Source organism: Diplotaxodon limnothrissa, linkage group LG14, assembly GCF_057381915.1.
Source record: "Diplotaxodon limnothrissa isolate DT_005_m linkage group LG14, D_limnothrissa_male_GT1.1, whole genome shotgun sequence".
Taxonomy (NCBI): domain Eukaryota; kingdom Metazoa; phylum Chordata; class Actinopteri; order Cichliformes; family Cichlidae; genus Diplotaxodon; species Diplotaxodon limnothrissa.
Genome location: NC_140609.1, coordinates 26,848,574 through 26,868,754, shown reverse-complemented (window position 1 = coordinate 26,868,754; position 20,181 = coordinate 26,848,574). Strand labels below are relative to the sequence as shown.

The 20,181-nt window shown below is 39.5% G+C and overlaps 2 protein-coding genes across 2 annotated transcripts in view; both read left to right on the top strand.

Moving 5' to 3' along the window:
- The first annotated feature begins 562 nt into the window (after positions 1-562).
- Positions 563-10,066, top strand: LOC146618970 (putative G protein-coupled receptor 149). The gene is made up of 5 exons (XM_085371528.1): positions 563-1,546; positions 3,017-3,197; positions 3,356-3,858; positions 8,619-8,762; positions 9,554-10,066. The coding sequence occupies exons 1-5, from the start codon at positions 563-565 to the stop codon at positions 10,064-10,066; spliced, it is 2,325 nt and encodes a 774-aa protein (XP_085227654.1).
- A 6,264-nt stretch (positions 10,067-16,330) lies between these two features.
- Positions 16,331-20,181, top strand: part of dhx36 (DEAH (Asp-Glu-Ala-His) box polypeptide 36) — a 31,208-nt gene continuing 27,357 nt past the window's right edge. The window contains exon 1 of the mRNA XM_085370314.1: positions 16,331-16,835. Within this exon, the coding sequence (XP_085226440.1) occupies positions 16,581-16,835 (255 nt within the window). The 5' untranslated portion in view covers positions 16,331-16,580. The remainder of the gene's footprint in view (positions 16,836-20,181) is intronic.

Here is a 20,181-nt window from a genome sequence, read left to right as displayed (position 1 = left end):
TTACACATAAACAAAAATCTGAATTGTCCAAAAATTAAAAAAAATAAATACATGAATAAGACCCTCTACTTTTTATCATTTGCATTAAATTCTGTCAAAGGGCTTGTTCAGACAGGGGTGATTATTGGAATGACTCGTCAAATGAGTCGAGCCATGACACAAATAAAAATACACCCTGATGAATCGAACCGGTCCTACACGGATATAGAACCGGTTGTAGTAGTATGCTGCGTTTGGCTCAACCCTCCAGTGACTGCCGTGAAAGTAACCACTGATGACGACAGCGCGTAAATCAGCAGCTGGAAACGAGAGGCACTCTGGCTGCGCCGTTTGAACGGTGGACACAGGTGCCTCCCGACACAACCTCACCAGCTCCACATCCAAGAGACTGGAAAGCGTCTGCACACGTTCTCAGTTGGATGGTGATTTTTTTTTTTTTTTAAAAAAAGAAAAAAAAGCATGAGCCGAATGCTGTGCTGTTCTCGCGTCGTTCCAGCCTGGTGAACTTTACAAGCTAATGAGTCAAATTTGAACACTTAAAAGTGCCAAAAGAGGCAGAACAATGAATTCACTGGAGATGTCTACGACGTATCAGAGCTCCCCAGCGCCTAACCAAAGCTACCTTCCAACTGCCACCTACGACACGCCAGACCCCTCCGGGATGGAGAGGCAAATCCGCCTGCTGCTTTTCGGTTTGTGCGTAACCATCGCCGCTGTAACGTTAGTTGGAGGTGTGTATTCGCTGCTGTCTGTCCTCCGGATGAGGAAAAAAACCTCCCTGTGTGTCATTGTGGCTTCCATGTCGGTGGACGACCTGCTCAGTTTGGTCCCACTCGCTTTATTCATGCTCCTTCAGTGGGAAGCAAATGGAGGTGAAGGGTCGGGCAGCCTGTGCACTTTATCTGGACTTCTGTACGTGTTCCAAGGTGTTTCGAGCAATATGAAGGCTTGCCTTATAGCAGCCTACACTTTTTATGTCACCAAGAGATTCGGAGTGCTTCAGTCTGTGCGCCGGCCACTGAGAGTAATGTGGGCTATTGCCGGTGTGTGGGCGGTCAGCCTGGCCGTCAGTGTCCTACCTTTATGCGGATGGGGAAGCTTTACGCCGGCCTCTCTCGGGTGTTTCCCAGAGAGCGACAGTTTTTACATTTTGCTGCTCTTCTCTTTATATTTTCTGTGTTTTTGCGGCTTGTTATTTTTCTTTATCCCCCTCACTTACCAGCTGCTGTGCTCCAGGGAGCCCCAAAGGACTTTATTGTACCCCAGCTATCTAGAAATGGCAAGAGGACTGAGCGGGACCACTCCTCTCTGTGATCTGCAGTCCTTTTCCCGGGACAGCCTGAATAAAAGTTTCGGGGCGTACAACGAACTGAGTCCAAGTCCGTGCGGGACAGAGATCAGGGAGAAAGAGGACAGCAGTTTGTCCCCAGTGTCTGCCAGTGATCAAAGGACAGCTACTGTCGGGGATTCGCCTGTGGTGTTTGCACAAAAGCGCTTCTCCATGATCCTGGCGGTTGTCAGAGTCGTTTTATGGATGCCAATGATGGTAAGAAGCCTCATAAAAGCAAATGTCCCAGTAAATGGTGCCAAAAACAACACCATAATAACTTTTTAGCAAATGGCCTGCCAACCCATTGCTCTACTTGGCTTGGAGCCTTTTAGTTGTATTACCTTGAAATGAAATCATTTATTATTCATTTAGTTGGAATGCTATTCAGCGCTCTGTGTGTAGAAAATCTATGAAACTCCAACCGAAATCTAACACGAAACCGCCTCATAATTATAGAACAACCTCTGGACAACAAAATAAAACCTCAATATCTTACTTTAAAGTAAAATCACTTTAACCCAAGGTCTCTGTTTGGCTTTATATAGCTACACAGATTGTTTTGGTGATTTATTGCCGTAATCGGTGAGGTGAGCAGACCACTGGAAATTATCGTAAAGAGTTATATTGTATGTTTCTGGCCAAGGGTGACGTCAGCAGCCACCATCCGAGCAAATCCACGAAAGTGCTTAACAGCCAATTAGAGACTACCAGGGTCTCTGTGTGGCACGCGGTTGAAGAGTATCCCCTAATCAGATCACTGTTCTTGGTGGCGCATATGCTGTAAGCTGTAAGGGTTAATAATGTGGAGGGGAAATAAAGTGGAGTCGTTTAATAGAAGTGTTTTCTTCTCTTTTTACTTTCTCTGTCACTAAAAATGAATGAAATTCCTTATCTTGTTAAAGACTCCATCAGAAATCCTTCACAGTGAGGAGGACACATTGTGAATGATGTCAGAGATTGTGGAATTTATTAATATTAATAAATTATTTCAATTTAACTTCATGGTTTGCTGCCTGTCTTGTAAAACCTTGATATTTTTAAAAATACGTTTTTTTAATGCATTTTTTGTATTTCACAAAATAATCTCCCTAAAAGGCTTTGAGAACAATTGTTTGCAAGTTTTATGTAAAGCCTTTAGGGCACTATTCACTGGGTTTGCTTTGTGAAATACATCCATGCTTTGCAACACCAAGTTCCTCTGTTACAAGAGTTGTTCTTGTTCAAAAAAAAGAAAAAAGAAAGCAAAAGAATAAAGTGTAGGTGATAAATGCTGTGCAGCAGTGATGGACAAAGAGAATTGGCATTCCAAACTTGCAACCCTCTTAAATGAATAAAAACAAATGATGATTAATACGAAAATGTCAAGATATCACCGGTCAGAAATACAGTAATTTCTGTTTTGTTTCTGTGGATTAGAATATTTTCATTGGTGTTGGTTTTGTTTTATTGTAGCTGTATTATTTGTAGCCATCTTTAAAATTGAGAATACTCAGGTGCAATGCTAAAGTGCCGCTGGCCCACTGGAATACGGAACATAGGAAAATTAAAATCAAGAAAGCCCAGTATGTGTGAAAGGTCTATGCAATTTATTTTCATTCATGTGTCTCCCTCCCACAACTTCCTCATGCATATTAAGTCAGAGACTCCTCAATGACTTAATTTCTCTCCTTTTTTCCCCCCTCACAGACTTTGGTACTAGTGCGCCACGCAATCAGTGCACGCAGCTCCTCCCTGGAGACTTTGAGCTTCTTTCTCACTCTGCTGGCGCCTGCGGTCACTCCGTTATTCATGCTTTCTGAGCGCTGGATCCACATGCCATGTGGCTGCTTCATTAACTGCAAACGGGAACCAACACCAGAACCCTCAGGTAGATGATGGCACAGCACAAATTAATTAACTGTGCACAACCAAATGTCTTTTTGCACAGTAAAAGCCAAAACAACTGTTCCCGTGTGGTACAGGGGGAAACAGTGATGATTTTGCAGGGTGAAGAAAATAAAATTTTCTCACTTTTCTTTCTCACAGTGATGAAAAGAAGATTTAAGTTCAACCTTTCCTTCCAACAAGGCTACGGAGTGTATAAGTTGTCACATGCCACCATGTCACATAACAGTCCTCCCATTGAGAAGCCTGCTTATCACAGCCTTTTTAACTGTGACTTCCCTAATGCCCGTCATGATGCGCTTCAAAGTGGTGCGCTCTCTAGGCTGGGGCCCAATTTTGATTTCAGCACCACGTGCCCAGTGGACAGCTCCTCTCATGCAGATCTTCTATTGGAAGCAGTGGCTGGTGGCGGGGAGGCACTGGCTGATTGTGCTCCACTTCCCCATGAGAACCATGGGAATGATGAGAAATTCTGCTGTGTCCCTTCATTGGCTTCTCATCACCGGGAACAGGATCATAGTCTCACTGACACGTCATCAGTGTTTGAGGGGCCTGAGAGGAGGCTTTCACATGAGGAGTGTCGGAAAATCGAGCTGACAGACTGGGAGTGGTGCAGGAGTAAATCCGAGAGAACGCCCAGACAGGTACACCAGCATTCAGTGTAACCAGTTTATTTGTTGGCTCTTGAACCATTAAATGAATCATTTGTGTCTGTCACTTTGTGGTTTATGGCTGGCATTAGGCAGTTTTTCCACACACTGCAACTCTATTGCTTTCATAAATTAATCAAAGAAACCTAGGCTTTACCATGCAACGTGCAGTAACATAGTGTAGTGGTGATCATTTAAGAGTAATTAGTGTTTCGCGACCGTAAAACAGACACATTTTATAATCTCCCTTTGTGCATTTACATTTTGTTTGAAAGGAAATTAAAAATTTTTATTGTGGTCCACTTGTATAGAGACACAGGATGATAGACGATGGAATAGGGTGCAATATTTACACAGACAGTTTTTAAGGAAGTGTTTGATGAGAAAGGCTTACATACTGTTGGTTTGGATTTTTTTTTTCCACATCTAAAAATATGCCTCTTTATAATCAGGCTGACAGCCTTGGAACTGTGCGTGAGATTTAGATAAAATGCTTAAAATCCTCTCTTCTCTCCTCTCCTCTCCTCACATATTCTTATCTGTTCTGAGCTTTTATCACTTATAGAGCAATTGATCAAGTTACCGCACACCATTTTAGTAGCCAATGCCAGCCTGTCTTTCAAAACCAAATATACATCCACAAACTTAAAATTTATTATGTCTAGTGAATTTCTTTCACTAGAAATAAGTTGAAGTTGGAGGAATGTGCAGCTTTAAAATGCTTACAGTTTAAAGATCAGCATCAGTGAGATTCGTTGGATGTTAGCTCCTTCATATGTGTTTATGAATAAGTTGTGCAGGTTAAATATTTGAGTGAAAGTTGAATTTAAAAAACAAACAAACAAAAAAACAAACTTATTTCCAATTCATTCTGTAGTTCAAGTTTAATCAAACACACACATTGATTCAGTATATACTGTACAGTGGTGTTTCTATACCGGGACTCAAAGTTATCATTTATTCAGGTACTCAATATTTTACTCTATCCACTAGCAAAGTCAAAGACCACTAAAGCTTGAGACAGTTTGCTAGAGACCACTATCCACTAATCCATTTTAATCCATTTCTTTCTTTGTTGTTGACATCCTGTGTTCTTATAATACCAGAAGCTTAATTCTCTTTGTGTTTCGCTAGAGCCAACTGAATTGTTAAACAAGGACAAAGCAGTAAAGGCCTAATGATTAATGTATCCTGGCATTGGAGATAAACGACACAGATGAGAGAGCAGCCTCTCTTGTGAAACAGAGCAGCCACAAGCATTAACGTTGAAACCAAACTGTGACTATTAGAACAATAACACTATTAGATTTGATATAGGCTCATTCAGTAGACTGTGGATGTAAACAGACATGGAAACATACAGGCATGTACACACATGAACGCACGCTGTAGCTGTCTCTCCTTCTTTTTCTTTCTCTGCTCTACTTATAAGTTTGAAATGTTTCACTCTGAAAATCACCAGAGGGTGGAAAATCCATGGAGCATGCATCTACAGCTTGGTTTTGGCACTCACTTTGCATCATGTATAAGTCTAAGATGCTCACTGCTGGCGTGTGTGTTTGTGTGTGTATGTGTGTGTGCGTTTCCCTGCCCTACTTCTCAGTATACCAGTCTATATATATGTCTCTCTAGGCCTTAATCATTGATTGGGGTCTTTAAATGTGGAATCACGATTACAGTGCAGTTTACAAACAAAGATAAAAACACTGCCAAACAACAAAGAAAAATGAAGCCTTTTTTTCTGTATCCACCAACCATTATGTTCCTCAAACACATTTACAAAAGACATAAAGAAACACACACACAATGTGTTATTACTGTATAAATACAGAAAGCCAAACAACAGATGAAAGACAAGCCAAAATACTTTGTGATTTATAGTTCTTCCAAGCTGTGTTTTGTTCCGTGTTAGCAGACTAGATGTCATTACCCATCGTCTTTTCTCCTTACTGTCAGCCCATCTGGCCTTCGGGAGCCAGGGAAAGAGGTGGAATTAGAGCTTAAACACATCTTTACCCTCTCTGTGACATATCTGTTAGCAAGCACAGAGTCAGGGTCCACTTACAAGCCCTTTTCCCCAAGAGGAAATGGAGAACTAATGTGCATTAAGGTATGGAGGACTGAAACCAATTTACTCTAAAGAAAAAGATTGTCCAATGCAATGAAATATAGAGACTTAAAAAAATACTGACTTTGAATAAGTATGAAGTTGATACAATTTAAATAATAGATTACTGTACGTGTGTATGCTGACACTTCAATTAATGACACTTCAATTAATTAAAGGTGTGAAATAAGCAAATGAGTCATGCTGACAACCTGATGCTTTGCTGTCCTAATGTGTTTATCCTTATTTAGTGTATTTGAATACCAAGATTTTAATACCAACTAACCTTAAACACAAAGAACTACACAAGCGTATTAATTACTATTAATTAGTAATTGAGAATAACTTAATTACTGTTTACTTACTTGTTATTTAACTGTTCAGTTCATTACATTACACAAAATATCTTATTTAAACAATATATAACCTATTAACAGCAAGCCTTGGTATTCATCTAAAAAGGGAATGAAATATAGTGACACATCAAAAAATATCTCAGTATTAGTTAACTTCAGTACAGTATTTGTGCTCTTCAGTTGTCACCTGCTGTAAATTAAAAAGGAAAAAAAACGAACTGGATCTAACTTGTTACAGTAAAAGTTATTTACTGTTCCTTAGAAACAAATATTAGCTTTATGCCAATTTTTGGATCACAACATGTGCCTGGACATGTTAGCATCCATGTGCAGTGCTTAACAAATTTATTAGCTTTATTAGCCTAAAAAACAAGAAAACAGAAGCATCTTTCAGAAGCTTGTTTTTATACAAAACAATAACTGACTTCATTGGACGTAATTCATGTTCATTCAATTCATTTTTAAGAAAGTTAGGAATTAAGCAAGTACAACATTCCACCCCTAATATTTTTTTCTGTTTAGGAGTGCAAGTAAGTAACTTTAGTTTTTCATACTAAATAAAGTAATATTAATGTGTTTTACTATAATTTTCTCCCTTGGTGCATTTAAATAATATCTATATTTTGATTCAGTTTTATGCGCACTCACTACGCAAGTGATTGCACCATAACTCTGTTAGCAAATTTTAAAAAAAAGTTATCATCACTGCAAAGGTCAGCACCACATTTAATGGTGATCCAGTAGTTTTGTTGCCATTTCCTTAATCACTGGGGTCAACATCAATTTCGCATAAAAAATCAGAACAGACTTACTGTCAGCAAATAAGGAAACAGTTCAAAGGATGTTAGAATACACTGACTGGGCGCTATACAAGTACAGGCCTTATTAGTATTCATTTTAAAATATCATCACATCTGCATTGGCAGAATTTGAAATTAGCTCCCTTAGTCCCTTAGCCCCCCTTTCCATTGCACCCTACACCCACTAGAAAAGCATGGTAATATGCACGGAAATATCTGACAACATTCACACGCAGGTGTAAGCCTTCTGTGTAGTCCCACCACTTCTTATTTTTTATGCAGACTTTTTTTTAACCTTATATAACTCATTCGATCTGCAAATAGCTTCAGCTGAACAAAGTCCTCTAGCACAAGTTAGATTTTCGTTGGACAGACCAAAAGAGGTGCAAAATGGTTATTGTGGATTTTTTTTTAAAGGCATTTTAAAAATAAAAGAAAAAATTAACTTGGAAAAGGAAAAGCCAGGTGATCCTTTGGGGAGCATGTTAAAATAGTATTTTATATGTAAGATGAAGAAAGGCATGTGAAAATATCCAGAAAGAAATCCATCCGTGTGCTTCCCACATGATGTGTTCTGAACATTATTTGATCTACGTGACAATGTGTTTTCAGCTCAGCTTTGCAGTCTTTGTCTCTCCCTCTATGTCTCTCTCCATTCACAATGAGGCAAACATAATGACAGGGAACCAGGCAGATTTGGGGGAGATTGCCAAGAGACTGGCATCTGCTTTGTTTCTGTTGTGCATCATAGTCACAATAAGATTAGTATATTTAACTAAATAATTTAGAAGCTTAATTAGACCTGCCACAGGTCTCCCTACTTCTGTGCCACATGATGCTTCTATTTCCCTCTGCCATTAGTATGCACAGTCTCAAACATGTTTTCACAGAGGCTCACTTTGATCTACTCTCTGGCATCATAATCTCTACAAAAGCAGTGTAAATGTGTGACTGAAAAACATGAAATATGATTGAAAAAATGAAAATTAAACTAAAAATGTAGACTCATAATTAAAAGCAAGCTGATAAGCCGTTGGAGAAAATCTGCCTGATACTGTGCACTGAAACTTTGCTATTCGAATCTAATAACGGCCAAAAAAATATGTCAGTCATTATTTGTGTTTGTGTGTTTTTTCACTGAAAGGTCTGTTGGCCTCTACATGCATGAAGTCTTGACATCTCATTTTAACAGCCGAGTGCTGTTGTTAGGGCTCTACATGCAAGCCTCATTAATTCTTGGATAGAAATGACTGGTCAGCACATTCATCTTACTGCACTTGACATCAGGCACATAATGTAACTTCAGTTACTTTAAACAACAGGAATGAGATGGAAAATGAGTTGTAGTCACAGTGAAGTATTAGTTGCTTTGGATTTATTGTCAAGAATGAGCGGCCAAGGCGGAATTTAATAGCAGTTTGATTTTCAAATAAAGACGATGTGCTAAATTCTGACTGAATTTTTGTTCTTTTCTGTGTTTTTCCTGTGCAGCGATCATCAGGTGGTCTGTCAATTCCCCTGTGCGCCTTTCAGGGAACTGTATCTTTACAAGCACCTACAGGGAAGACGCTGTCTCTCTCCACCTACGAGGTCAGCAGTGATGGTCGAAAGATCTCCCCGAACAATGCCAAAAAGGTAATGTCATCTCAGCACTCTCTTTGTTTAAACTCACGTTGGAAGACAGAATTTATTTCCTCCGTAGTATGGCATTGTGGGAAATGCTCTTTGCATTCGTACTGAGAATAAATACAAATATGAATCGCTTGCTTACTCCTTTGTTATGCTGTGATCATCGATCACTATAATTTACTTAAATGTGTTTGTTTGTGTTTAAATTAAAAGAAAGGGGTAAATTATGATTTAGTTCGCTTTAAAAATGTTGTTAGGTACATTTTTAAGCTTTGAAATCATTTTCCAGTCTGTAAGTAAATCTAGTCTGAAATTAAGCTAAGAGCTGCCTGGCTCTGGCATCATATTTAAGATTTATGCAAGGTAAATATTGTTTGTGAGATCAATTTTACTCTCTTATATAGCCATCAAGAGCGGCATAGTTTTAGCCATTTCTCTCACCATCAAAAACATTCTAGATTATTTATCCTGTCATGTGCTCCTGATTGCAACACAACTCACTTCTAGAATTAGCCCTATAAGACCTTGAATCAGTGAAATGTGGAAAAGGAAATTCCTAGTTATCAATAAATATAAAATATGTCCATATGCGCTATGTAACAAATAAAAAGAAACCATTTATTTTCATAAAATGACTAGCTTAAAAAAGTAGATTTAAAATTTCTTCAGGGAGTTCCACTGGGAAAAGATTAATGGAATAGAGTTTTAGAAATCAATTATAACATTGTGAGATATTTTTGTACGACATCAAGTACACTGTGGTCCAAAACAAAACATGAAATCTCTCTTCCCCTCAGGTGGAAGTTTATCGTTCGAAGTCAGTTGGCCATGAGCCCAGTGCAGACGAAACAGCATCCAGAGGCCAGGGTGGAGATGTGAACGCCAGCTGTGTAGGAATGGGGATGGAGATTGGAATGGAGATGGGAATTGGAGCTGGGGTTGGGGACACTAATGTCAAGATCCATCTTGAAGTTTTGGAAATTTGTGACAATGAAGAGGCAATGGACAGCGTCTCTATCATATCTAACATCAGTCAGTCCTCCACCCATGCCCGCTCGCCATCACTTCGTTACTCCCGAAGGGAGAACCGCTTTGTCTCCTGTGACCTGGGTGAGACTGCCTCTTACTCCCTGCTCATCCCCAGCAGTGGCACCACAGAAGCAGAGACCATAAATATCACTATACCTGACACTGTGGAGGCTCATCGGCAGAACAGCCGACGCCAGACACAGGAGAGCTCGGGGTATCATGAGGAGATACAGCTGCTCAATGAGGCCTATAGAAAGCAAGCTGGGGAGAGGGAAGAGTGACATACATACAGAATAATAATAGGGTGGCTCTCTGGTGGAGGTTGAAAAAGCACCTCAGACAGTAAAGGCTGTGAGACAAATTTCCTAATCATTCCACATTTACTTCTTTCTGATCACCGCTCTAACAGAGTTGACAGGTGACCCAAATAGAGGCTTAGCTGAAGACTGTAATAGTCTGTTTGCCTACTCTTGTACTTCCTCTTTAGCTAATATCAGGAGAGCACATTTACTGCCTATATGTAGAGTACACAGAGATATATTAGACTGTAAAATGATATATATTGTAAATCGAGTGGAATACAGACCTATGTCAAATAGACAGTAGAAGAGAATCAGTATTTTAGTAGTGTATCTGTATTCTTGCTTTCACCATATGCCAGTTTGTTATCACAGAAGAAGCAGGTAGAAGAAAAAATCACAGATGTAAAGGAGGAAAAAAGGACCAAGGTGTGATCACGTGTCTGACATGAAACAGCTCCAGTAGACTACGTCACTGGTGACTCAGCTGTGAGGCGAGGGGTCACCTGACCCATGTGTCTGACTCATCTGAGCATGTGTTGTGCATTTTAGTATCTGTGCCCATAGAGATGAGGGTATATGTTTGAGAGCATTGATCTGTGATGTCAGTTAACAAAAATCTTCACATGCTTACCGTGAAAAAAAATTTGTGTTTATTCTGCATATATTTCTTCAAATTGTGTTTCATTTTCACCCAGCTGCAATGTCTAAAATGTCTATCTGCTATCTAATTTGGGGCTGGGAGGGTAGGGTGGATCCACCATCACTGTTTAGGATGTAAAACAAGAAGAAGTGAAGCAAACATTTTTTTTTTTGTTACTTCTTCAGAACAGTTTTCTGCCTTGCACATGTTTAGTGCAATTTAAATGAGTGACTGTGCATATTTCACCACAGCAGGCAGCATATGAATGTACATTCCAAAACCACTTCGGGGGATCATCTGTCTGACCGCTCGGTTTGCTTCCCATCCAATCGGTGAGCCACAGGGACCTCTTACTTTCTATCTAATACTGTACATGCATATATTCAGGACTGGAGTAAAATTTTCATAGATGGGACTGTGTAAATCAGTATTGTTTGACAGGGGTTAAGAATGTCTTTCTGAATCATATAAATCTTCATTCTCTCAGATGACATCATTCTTTATATGCACATATACATGTACTTGTGTGTAGAAAAAACAGTGAAACTGGTATTGAAGACTAATTTTAAAGTATATATGTATTTATGTTTGTTTTATGGTGATGTCTTCTATATGTTAACTGTTTGGTTTTTTGAACTTCAACACAGCCTTGGCACAGCAAGGACTTCATTTGCAAGCTTTTGAATTGTTCTTTAGGGAGTCCCAGCCATCAGCCTCAATGTCTCCCATCCTCCTGAAGACCGTTTTCATTAAAGATTCATACAAGAAAATTGCCTCCAACAGTAGTGCGATGCATTCCTAGTTCAAGCGCTCCTAGGCAAAATGAGAGTAAATACTGTGCAGGCATGTGAATTGTGATGAATGCAACACTGTATTTAATATCAACCATGTCAACTGTTAATGGTGCCAAAGGTTTTTAGCTGAGCAGTGCGCCATCTTTCCAGCTTAACAGCGTGGATGTGATTCCATTATGTGCTTGTTCTCATTGTTAAACTACAGCTCAGCTTCTGGTCCAGAATTTTCATAAATTCAGCAAGTAATTGTTATTTGTCTTGTTATTAAGAATTCTGAGTTGCACATCAGCTGCACCAGTATTTGCATGTTTATTCATTCATGTCAACCATCTGGAGCTATTTGGTAACACACCGTTTGGATTCAAATGGAATTATTTACCACAAATTAAAAGGCAAGTAAAGTGCAATAGTTAGCTACTTTGGAGAGTGACCTATATAATATGTAACATCATTGGTTGCTGTGGCCCTAGGGTTTGGAATGTGACTAATCCACAACAGCTGTATGATGTCTTTATTCTGCTCAGTGTTCAAGATGACAGAAAAACAGCATCAAAAACATATTTCTTTTATAAGCTATTTCATAGGGAAAATTCTGAAATTGCTTAATTATATATTATCCGTGTACAGCTAACAGTTATTTTGAAACCAAATGACAAGAAAGTAGGAGAAAATTTAAAAGAGGCTGCATGAGGCTGCAAAAGCATAACGTAAAAAAACTAAACAAAACTGCAATATCAGAAACCTTGACCAGAAGCTATTCCTGATGTTTTCATCAGTTCTCTCTGATTCAAGGACTTTCACCTCCCACTCACAACCTCACTGTTTATGCTGAAACAATAAGGTGCAGGTAAGCCTGCATCAAAATGCAGCATCAGTGGCACTGTGTGAGACCTCTAGTACAATATGTGCACCTCTAAAGAGCACAGCACGATTTCTGAAAATGTAAAAATCCAGAAGGAGATAAAACCACTATATTAAAACCTGAGGCTTTTTATTGGAGGTTTTTGAAATTCATCTGGTCAGGGATTGCTTGTATGGATTACAGCTAGCCCCTAGGGTAACAAACATGGTGTATATATGAGCTGTACACCTGCTACAGTGCTGAAAGGTTCAGGGAATGGAGGCTTGGAGCATATGAAACAGTGCTTTCTTCTTTCATGTCATTTGCTTTCCACAATCCCTCTACTACTCAAAAGGCTTTACTCCCAGTATGTTTTTTAATACCTTCCCCAAGTTTAGCAGTATTTTTTCCTGTATCATTTTCTCTCTGACATCCCTTCATTTTGAATCCCCCATCTGTTCTCTTTAGAGTACCCAGCTGAGATACTGATAGTACTCACAGAGTTCAAAATAATGACAAAGATAAAAGAATTGGCAGCTGAAGCAAAAACACGAGTCACTCCCAACTTAAAGTTTACCCGATCACTGTGGAATTGTTTTCTTTTTTAATGTCCAAAGACACAACTGAATATATTTCTGTCAAAGCTGAACAGGGAGCCTTTGTACAAGCAGGTCCAGTTAGTACTTGATGAAAATGAGATTCTCAAATACAAACTGAAAATAAGATTTTACACAAATTAGTCTTTCACACCAAACTGCTAATAAATCGTTTCATCGTCACAAATCACTATTCTCTGATCTGGGAAACTGTCTTCTTTCAAATGCATCTCCTTAATAACAAAATAGCTGATTGTGGAAGTACTGTGTAAGTATTCATTTCACTGATTATAAAAGGAAATCGTGTCTTTGATGGTTCTGATGATCACAGTGGGCGTGAAAAGAAAAAATTAATTTAAAAGTGGCAAAGCATGATATTTCCTGACAGGAACAAAAAGATTAAGGGTGGGATCTACCCTGTCACCTCCCATGAACATCCTGCACAATCTTCTATCTTATACAGATGGATATATTATAAAGGATTCTTCAGATTTACCTCCAGATACACAATATAACCATCCCTCCCAAACAGTGGTCACAAATCAGTCCAAATGTGTGGTAGTGGGCACATCTGCCATATTGAGATAATCCATCCCACCTCACAGGTGTGCCACATCAGGATGCTGATCTGACATCATGAGTAGTGCACAGGTGTACCTCAGACTGCCCACAACAAAAGGCCACCCTGGAATGTGCAGTTTTGTCTCACAGCAAAATGCCACAGATGCCACAAGCAATGAGGGAGCGTGCAATTGGCATGCTGACAGCAGGAATGTCAACCAGATCTGTCGCCCGTGCATTGAATGTTCATTTCTCAACCATAAGCTGTCTCCACAGGCGTTTCAGAGAATATGGCAGCACATCCAACCGGCCTCACAACCGCAGACCTCGTGTAACCACACCAGCCCAGGACCTCCACATCCAGCAGGTTCACCTCCAAGATCGTCTGAGACCAGCCACCCAGACAGCTGCTGGAACAATTGGTTTGCACAACCAAACAATTTCTGCACAAACTGTCAGAAACCGTCTCAGGGACGCTCAACTGCATGCCCGTCGTCCTCATCGGGGTCTTGACCTGACTCCAGCTCGTCGCCGTAACAGACTTGTGTGGGCAAATGCTCACATTCGATGGCGTCTGGCACGTTGGAGAGGTGTGCGCTTCACGGATGAATCATGGTTCACATTGTTCAGGGCAGATGGCAGCTGAGAATGTCCCAGTTCTTGCATGGCCAGCATACTCACCGGACATGTCACCCATTGAGCATGTTCGGGATGTGCTTGACCGGCGTATACGACAGCGTGTACCAGTTCCCACGAATATCCAACAACCTCGCACAGCCATTGAAGTGGAGTGGACCAACATTCCACAGGCCACAATTGACAATCTGATAGACTCCATGCGACGATGTGTTGCACTGCATGAGGCAAGTGGTGGTCACACCAGATACTGACCGGTTCTGGGTCCCCAGACCCCCAATAGCGCAAAAAACTGCACATTCCAGGGTGGCCTTTTGTTGTGGGCAGTTTGAGGTACACCTGTGCACTACTCATGATGTCAGATCAGCATCCTGATGTGGCACACCTGTGAGGTGGGATGGATTATCTCAATATGGCAGATGTGCCCACTACCACACATTTGGATTGATTTGTGACCACTGTTTGGGAGGGATGGTTATATTGTGTATCTGGAATGAATTTTAGGTCACTACGTCCATCCCATGGGGAATGGGAGCAGTAACAAAGGTGTTGCGTTTATATTTTTGTTGAGTGTAGATAATGGATATTAAATACCACAGAAGTGAAAGTAAAAATTAATTAGAAACTCTTCCTGAATTCTAAATCATGGAGGTGGGAATCTGAGAGTCTACAGTAATATATGTGAACTTGTATTAGTAGTGATGAATTCAGTCTAACTTCATTTCAGAGAAATTTTGGAAGTAAAATACTTGGCATTCTGCACTTGCCCTACTTCAAGTGTACATCTTCAAAAAAAGAAGCAGTTTTTTTTTTATGTATTTTAATTTGTCACATGACCCCAGAGGTTATGCTGAAAACACACTTTTAGTGTGTTTTTAAAATGTATTATGTCATTTTAAAATCTGGAAAAGAATAAAATTATACTTTTATGCTGTTTAAATGTTATTCAGTGAATAATTTACATAAATATTTTATGGATTCCCTGAGAGACATCCCGTTCATAATCTCTGGGGTTTAATAGCACACCCTTTGCAGCTATAACAGCTTTAACTCTTTTCAAAAGGCTTTCAACAAAGTGTGTTTGGGAGTTTTTGACTATTCTTTCAGAAGCGCATTTATGAGGTCAGACGCTGATGTTGGGTGAGAACAACGTATTGTATGTAAAAATGCATAGGGTTTAATAAATGCATTAAAATGGCACAATAACCTATCATAAAAACAAGAAAAAATGTCAAAAAAATGTTTACAACTAAAAATTATATTATTATTTATTAGGTACATAGCAAACTGAACTCATGTTTTTATGCCCAAATTTGAGCTTCAGGAATTAATCAAGCATAACACTTAACTACAAAAGTTTTTTTTTTCACCTCTTCAGGAATGCAAGCAAATAGCTGTAACTTGGCATCTTAATCAAAAAATAATATTAGCAATACATATATATTTAAGATAAGATAAGATAAGATAAGATAGAACTTTATTAATCCCTCGGGTGGGTTCCTCTGGGAAATTCGACTTCCAAAAAAAGCACAGCAACGACCGAAGTTACAGTTACAGAACTGTTATATATATATATATATACACACACACACACACACACACATATATAAATACAGAGACAAATATAAATAAAATATACAAAGGGGATAAATAGAATAAATAGGAATAAAAAATAAAAATACAAGTGAATTGCACATTTCAAGTATTGAGTCTATTTTGAGTGACAATTTGATTAACTATTATAAAAGCACAAGTATAATTACCAATACTATTAATTTTGGGCAGCTCTGATATAACTCTTACATTCGGTGATGGTCTAATAAACTTGTTAAGCACTGCTAGAAATTATACAAGTAACAGGACTGAATGCTTTAGTAATACAATAATTCAGAGGCAAATAGTTATGTTTAAAGGTTAGTGGTAAAGTGTCAGTGTCCTGATCTACACAGTAAATCATAACAAATTGCATAAAAAATAAACTGGAAATTTGAACTGAAATACACATTTGTATGCTAATTACTATGATAACTTCGTTTGAAGAAGTCAGCTAGATTTAGAAAGCAGCGTTTAAAACGGTAATATGGAGAGCAACCAATCCTAGAGCGCCACGTCAATATCTAGTTGCTGAAAATGTTGACGGCATTATTATGCGACATGCCAGATGGAAAACAGCAAGTATTTCGGATGCGACACTTTTTCAAGGGGATGTTGTTGTTTAATAAGTGAGTTAGAGGGGCGCAATTTAGGTTTGGGGTGTAGTTATCGAGAACCCAACTGTCAGTGGCTACGTGAGTGTCACCGCATATTTTTGAAGTGAAATATTTAGTTCGTAAATCCACTGAATATTGCTGGTTAGCGAGTAGCTGTAAGCCGTTAATTGAACGCAGGTTAACGGACGTTACCGTTGCCTGCCTCTAACCGCAACATGAGCTATGGATATGGCGGCGGTGGAGGAGGAAGAAGAGGTAGAAGAGGAGGTCGCGGGCACAGAGATGACAGCAGAGAAAGATGGGAAAGGGGAGGTGGAGGAGGCTCGAGAGGAAACATGTCCGAATTTGACCCGGATCGGGGAGGAGGTGGGCAAAGAGACCGTCCTCCTCCACACCTGAAGGGCCGTGAGATTGGACTGTGGTACGCAAGATATGGAGCCGTTAGGAGGAAGCAAGCTGACCGGAGATCGGTATGGACTGTGCTTGAAGTCATGCTCATTGTAAACATGGAAGGTCTGTCTGTATAACTGCAGTCACCCTGTTAGCAGGGGCGGATCTAGAGAAATTTTCTTAGGGTGGCATGAGGGTGGCAAAGAAATCAAATGGGGTGGCAAAATCAAAGCCTTCCCCCCCCCCCCCCCCCCAAACACATATGCAGGTGGTTACATATGGTTAAAATGACTTAAATGCAGTAAGTATACACATTTTTCATATAAATATTTTCTATAACTTAATTATTCTCTGTAGTCCACATAATTAAACACTTTAGTTACATAAAACATGTGAGTTTTGATTGTATGTACTGTATAGCCTGTATAATAAATAAATAAATATGTAGCCCAATAAGTATAAAATCCAGAAAGCTACACAACATGGGGCGGTTCATTTACAAACACAAGTCTAACTTAAGTTTCACACTGTTTTTTGTTAGAAAACAATCACATTGTTAGATGCTTAAATTACACAATATGTCAGAAATCTGCACTGTCATGAACAAAAATGTAAACCTAATTTTTCATGATTTGTTGGATCAACCCACAGAGGTCTGTAATACAACAGCCGTTTTTGACTCCTTTTGAGTTTATGTTTGTATTTCACCCTCAAATTGTTTCATTTTATTTTTTCCCCCTTGCCTTGTTTGGTGTCATTCTTTTCAGCTCAACTGAATTTAGTTGTTCTTTCACTGACATACTGCATTAGTATTACTGATCTGAAATCACACAAATAACTTAAAATCCTAGTAGCATTTTTTTTTTACTGTAAAAAAAACCACAGACATGTTGAGTAAATTTTTATAACCTGAAATGCAAATATAAATTGTACATTTTGTAAATGTATACAACTATTTATCTAAAAATGCAGCCAATACACCTGCTGTTTTTTTTTTTTTCATTTTATGCAACCATTTAAAAATATTACTAAAACTAAAATGAGAGAACAATCAGGTTTCGCAATAAGATGCCCCACAAATGATGTGTGCCAGTAAAAAAAAAAGTTTGTCCACCAAAAGACAGGAGAGCAGCACGGATAAATCTGCAGGCCTGACAGCAGGGCCCTATTTCAGGAAGCCGGTTTAGAAAACTCAGAGTGAAAAACGATACTCAGGGTTGAGTAACCCCGAACTGTCCAACTCGGAATATTCGGTTTCAGAAAGGCTGATAACAATTAGTTCAATCAACGCGGAGTTGCTTTAACCCCAAATTAAGCGCGCGCACGAGGATACATAAAGCCCTGATTAGTGGAGCACAGATTAAGCGAGTCACCATGGAGACGGAGGGAAAGAAGGCGCGGTCAATGTATTTTACAGCGCTTGAGGCCGAAATTCTGATGGCAGTATATGCCGATAACATGCAAATTTTGCAGAAAAAAAGTAACACAGGCTCAGCTGCAAAAGAAAGGGAGCATGCATGGCAAAACATAGCCGACAGAGTCAATGCGTGAGTGTTAATTTAAACATTGATCTAGGGATTTCCCACCCATTTAACACGTTATTTTATTATATTTTATTTTTTATTTCATACATTTTATTTTGTGATGTGATGTGAGTGCAGGTGCAACCCAACAGGCCCCAAACGTTCCTGGCAGCAAGTAAAAATGAAATATAAAAATATAGTCCAAACAGGTAAGGTGTAATTGTATTATGAGCCATAGTGTCTGTTTGTCCGATGTAAATCAATTGCAGTTAGAGGCTACATTAATTTCCCCTCTGTAAGCACTTATTGAAATTATCTGAGCATTACAAGTACATATTTGCTTACTCGGTATGCTCAAATGTGACCCGTTATGGCCACTAGAAAAAAAGCGGAGGCCCGAAAAACAGGTGGGGGTCCTCCACCACCACCACTCACAGAGCCTGGCCACTTGGCTTCCACATTTGTGATAATGTTGGCAGCATCACATATGATCTTCACAGTGCAGAGAACACAAATTAGCATCCATTACTAATAATGAAATAATTTGTTAGTTTGAAATGCTACAGGGAACTATGTACCTGCACATTAATGCTGTGGAAAGACTTCCTGTTCACATAGTCTCCTTCATTTACTGAAGGAGCAATGATTGGAATGTGAGTGCCATCTATACAGCCAATCACGCCTGGGAACCGTGAAAATAAATGTAAAATTTAAGTAGTAGTTTAAGTATCACCACATCATGAATTAAGTTTCGTTCATCCTGCTACCTGCAATTTTGTGGCATCCCTCTTTGATAAATCTTGTGGGTCTATGACCGGGGAACACCACAAACGAGTACAGGAGACGTTTCAGTGCAACTGTAACATTCCTGACTGCCCGACAGACGGTAGCCTTGGGAACGTGCTCAGCGTCACCAATATTATACAGAAAGCTCCCGTTTGCAAAAAACCGAAGTGCAATACAAATAATATGTACAGAACTGAGAGGATGTCCACGATGTGTCACATGAGCAATATATGGCCTGAGGATGTTATTCAAATAAATTGTAGATTGTGCTGAAAAACGGTAACGTTCACACAGGAAATCATCAGGAAATGATAAAATGTCCAAACGCGCTCTAATCACTCTCTCCCGGCGGAGAGCTCTGCGGAGAATTTGGGCTTCAACATCTACTGGCTCTTCAAGGAAGGGACACGCCATGTCTGACACTTCCTACAGTCAGGTTTCCGACAAAGAGGCGGAGAACGTCAGGGTTAGTTGAAGTAAACCTGCTAGGGGGCAGGTTAGCTTCACGGAGTGTGTCGTCATAGTAACTCACTCAGAATTAATCTAAACTCGCTTTGTGAAACCGAAAACCCAGAGTTTTCGTTAACTCAGGGTATACTTACTCAGAGTTTGCACTAAACCGGCTTCCTGAAATAGGGCCCAGGTGTATCACTCCGCTGGTTTTCTACTTAGTGACAGTGTTTACACTGCAATGTGCCTTTGTGAAATTCATTAGTGCCCTCACTGACACACAAAACAAAACGACTACACAACAGAATGCAGAACTACACAAGACAACCCAACACACTAAGTATACACTCCACACTAAACGTCACAAATGGCCACATCTAAAAACTCTCTCTAACTCGCTGTCTCTCTCTCTCCCTTGCTCGCTCTGTCTCGCTGCCGTTACCGTCACTCCTAAAACTTTTCCCTCTTCCTAAACAACCAAATCCCACGTGTTGACTTTTTTTTTTTTTTTTTTAAATTGGTCGACATGGTACATATTTCCAGCGATAGGAAAGAGGTGGCTTTTTTCCTTTCTTTACTGTTTTCGCGCTGTCCTTACAAAACGCTTAAAACACACACGCACACACACACACACACACACAAACGTGACGACAGTATTTAGAAAAAA

What these genes read in the sequence shown, in the direction of transcription:
- LOC146618970 (XM_085371528.1), top strand. Translation starts at nt 563, where the DNA reads ATGAATTCACTGGAGATGTCTACGACGTATCAGAGCTCCCCAGCGCCT. An exon ending in ACCAACACCAGAACCCTCAG is followed by an intron (nt 3,198 to 3,355) that starts GTAGATGATGGC and finishes TCTTTCTCACAG; the next exon opens with TGATGAAAAGAAGATTTAAG. An exon ending in CCGAGAGAACGCCCAGACAG is followed by an intron (nt 3,859 to 8,618) that starts GTACACCAGCAT and finishes TTTCCTGTGCAG; the next exon opens with CGATCATCAGGTGGTCTGTC.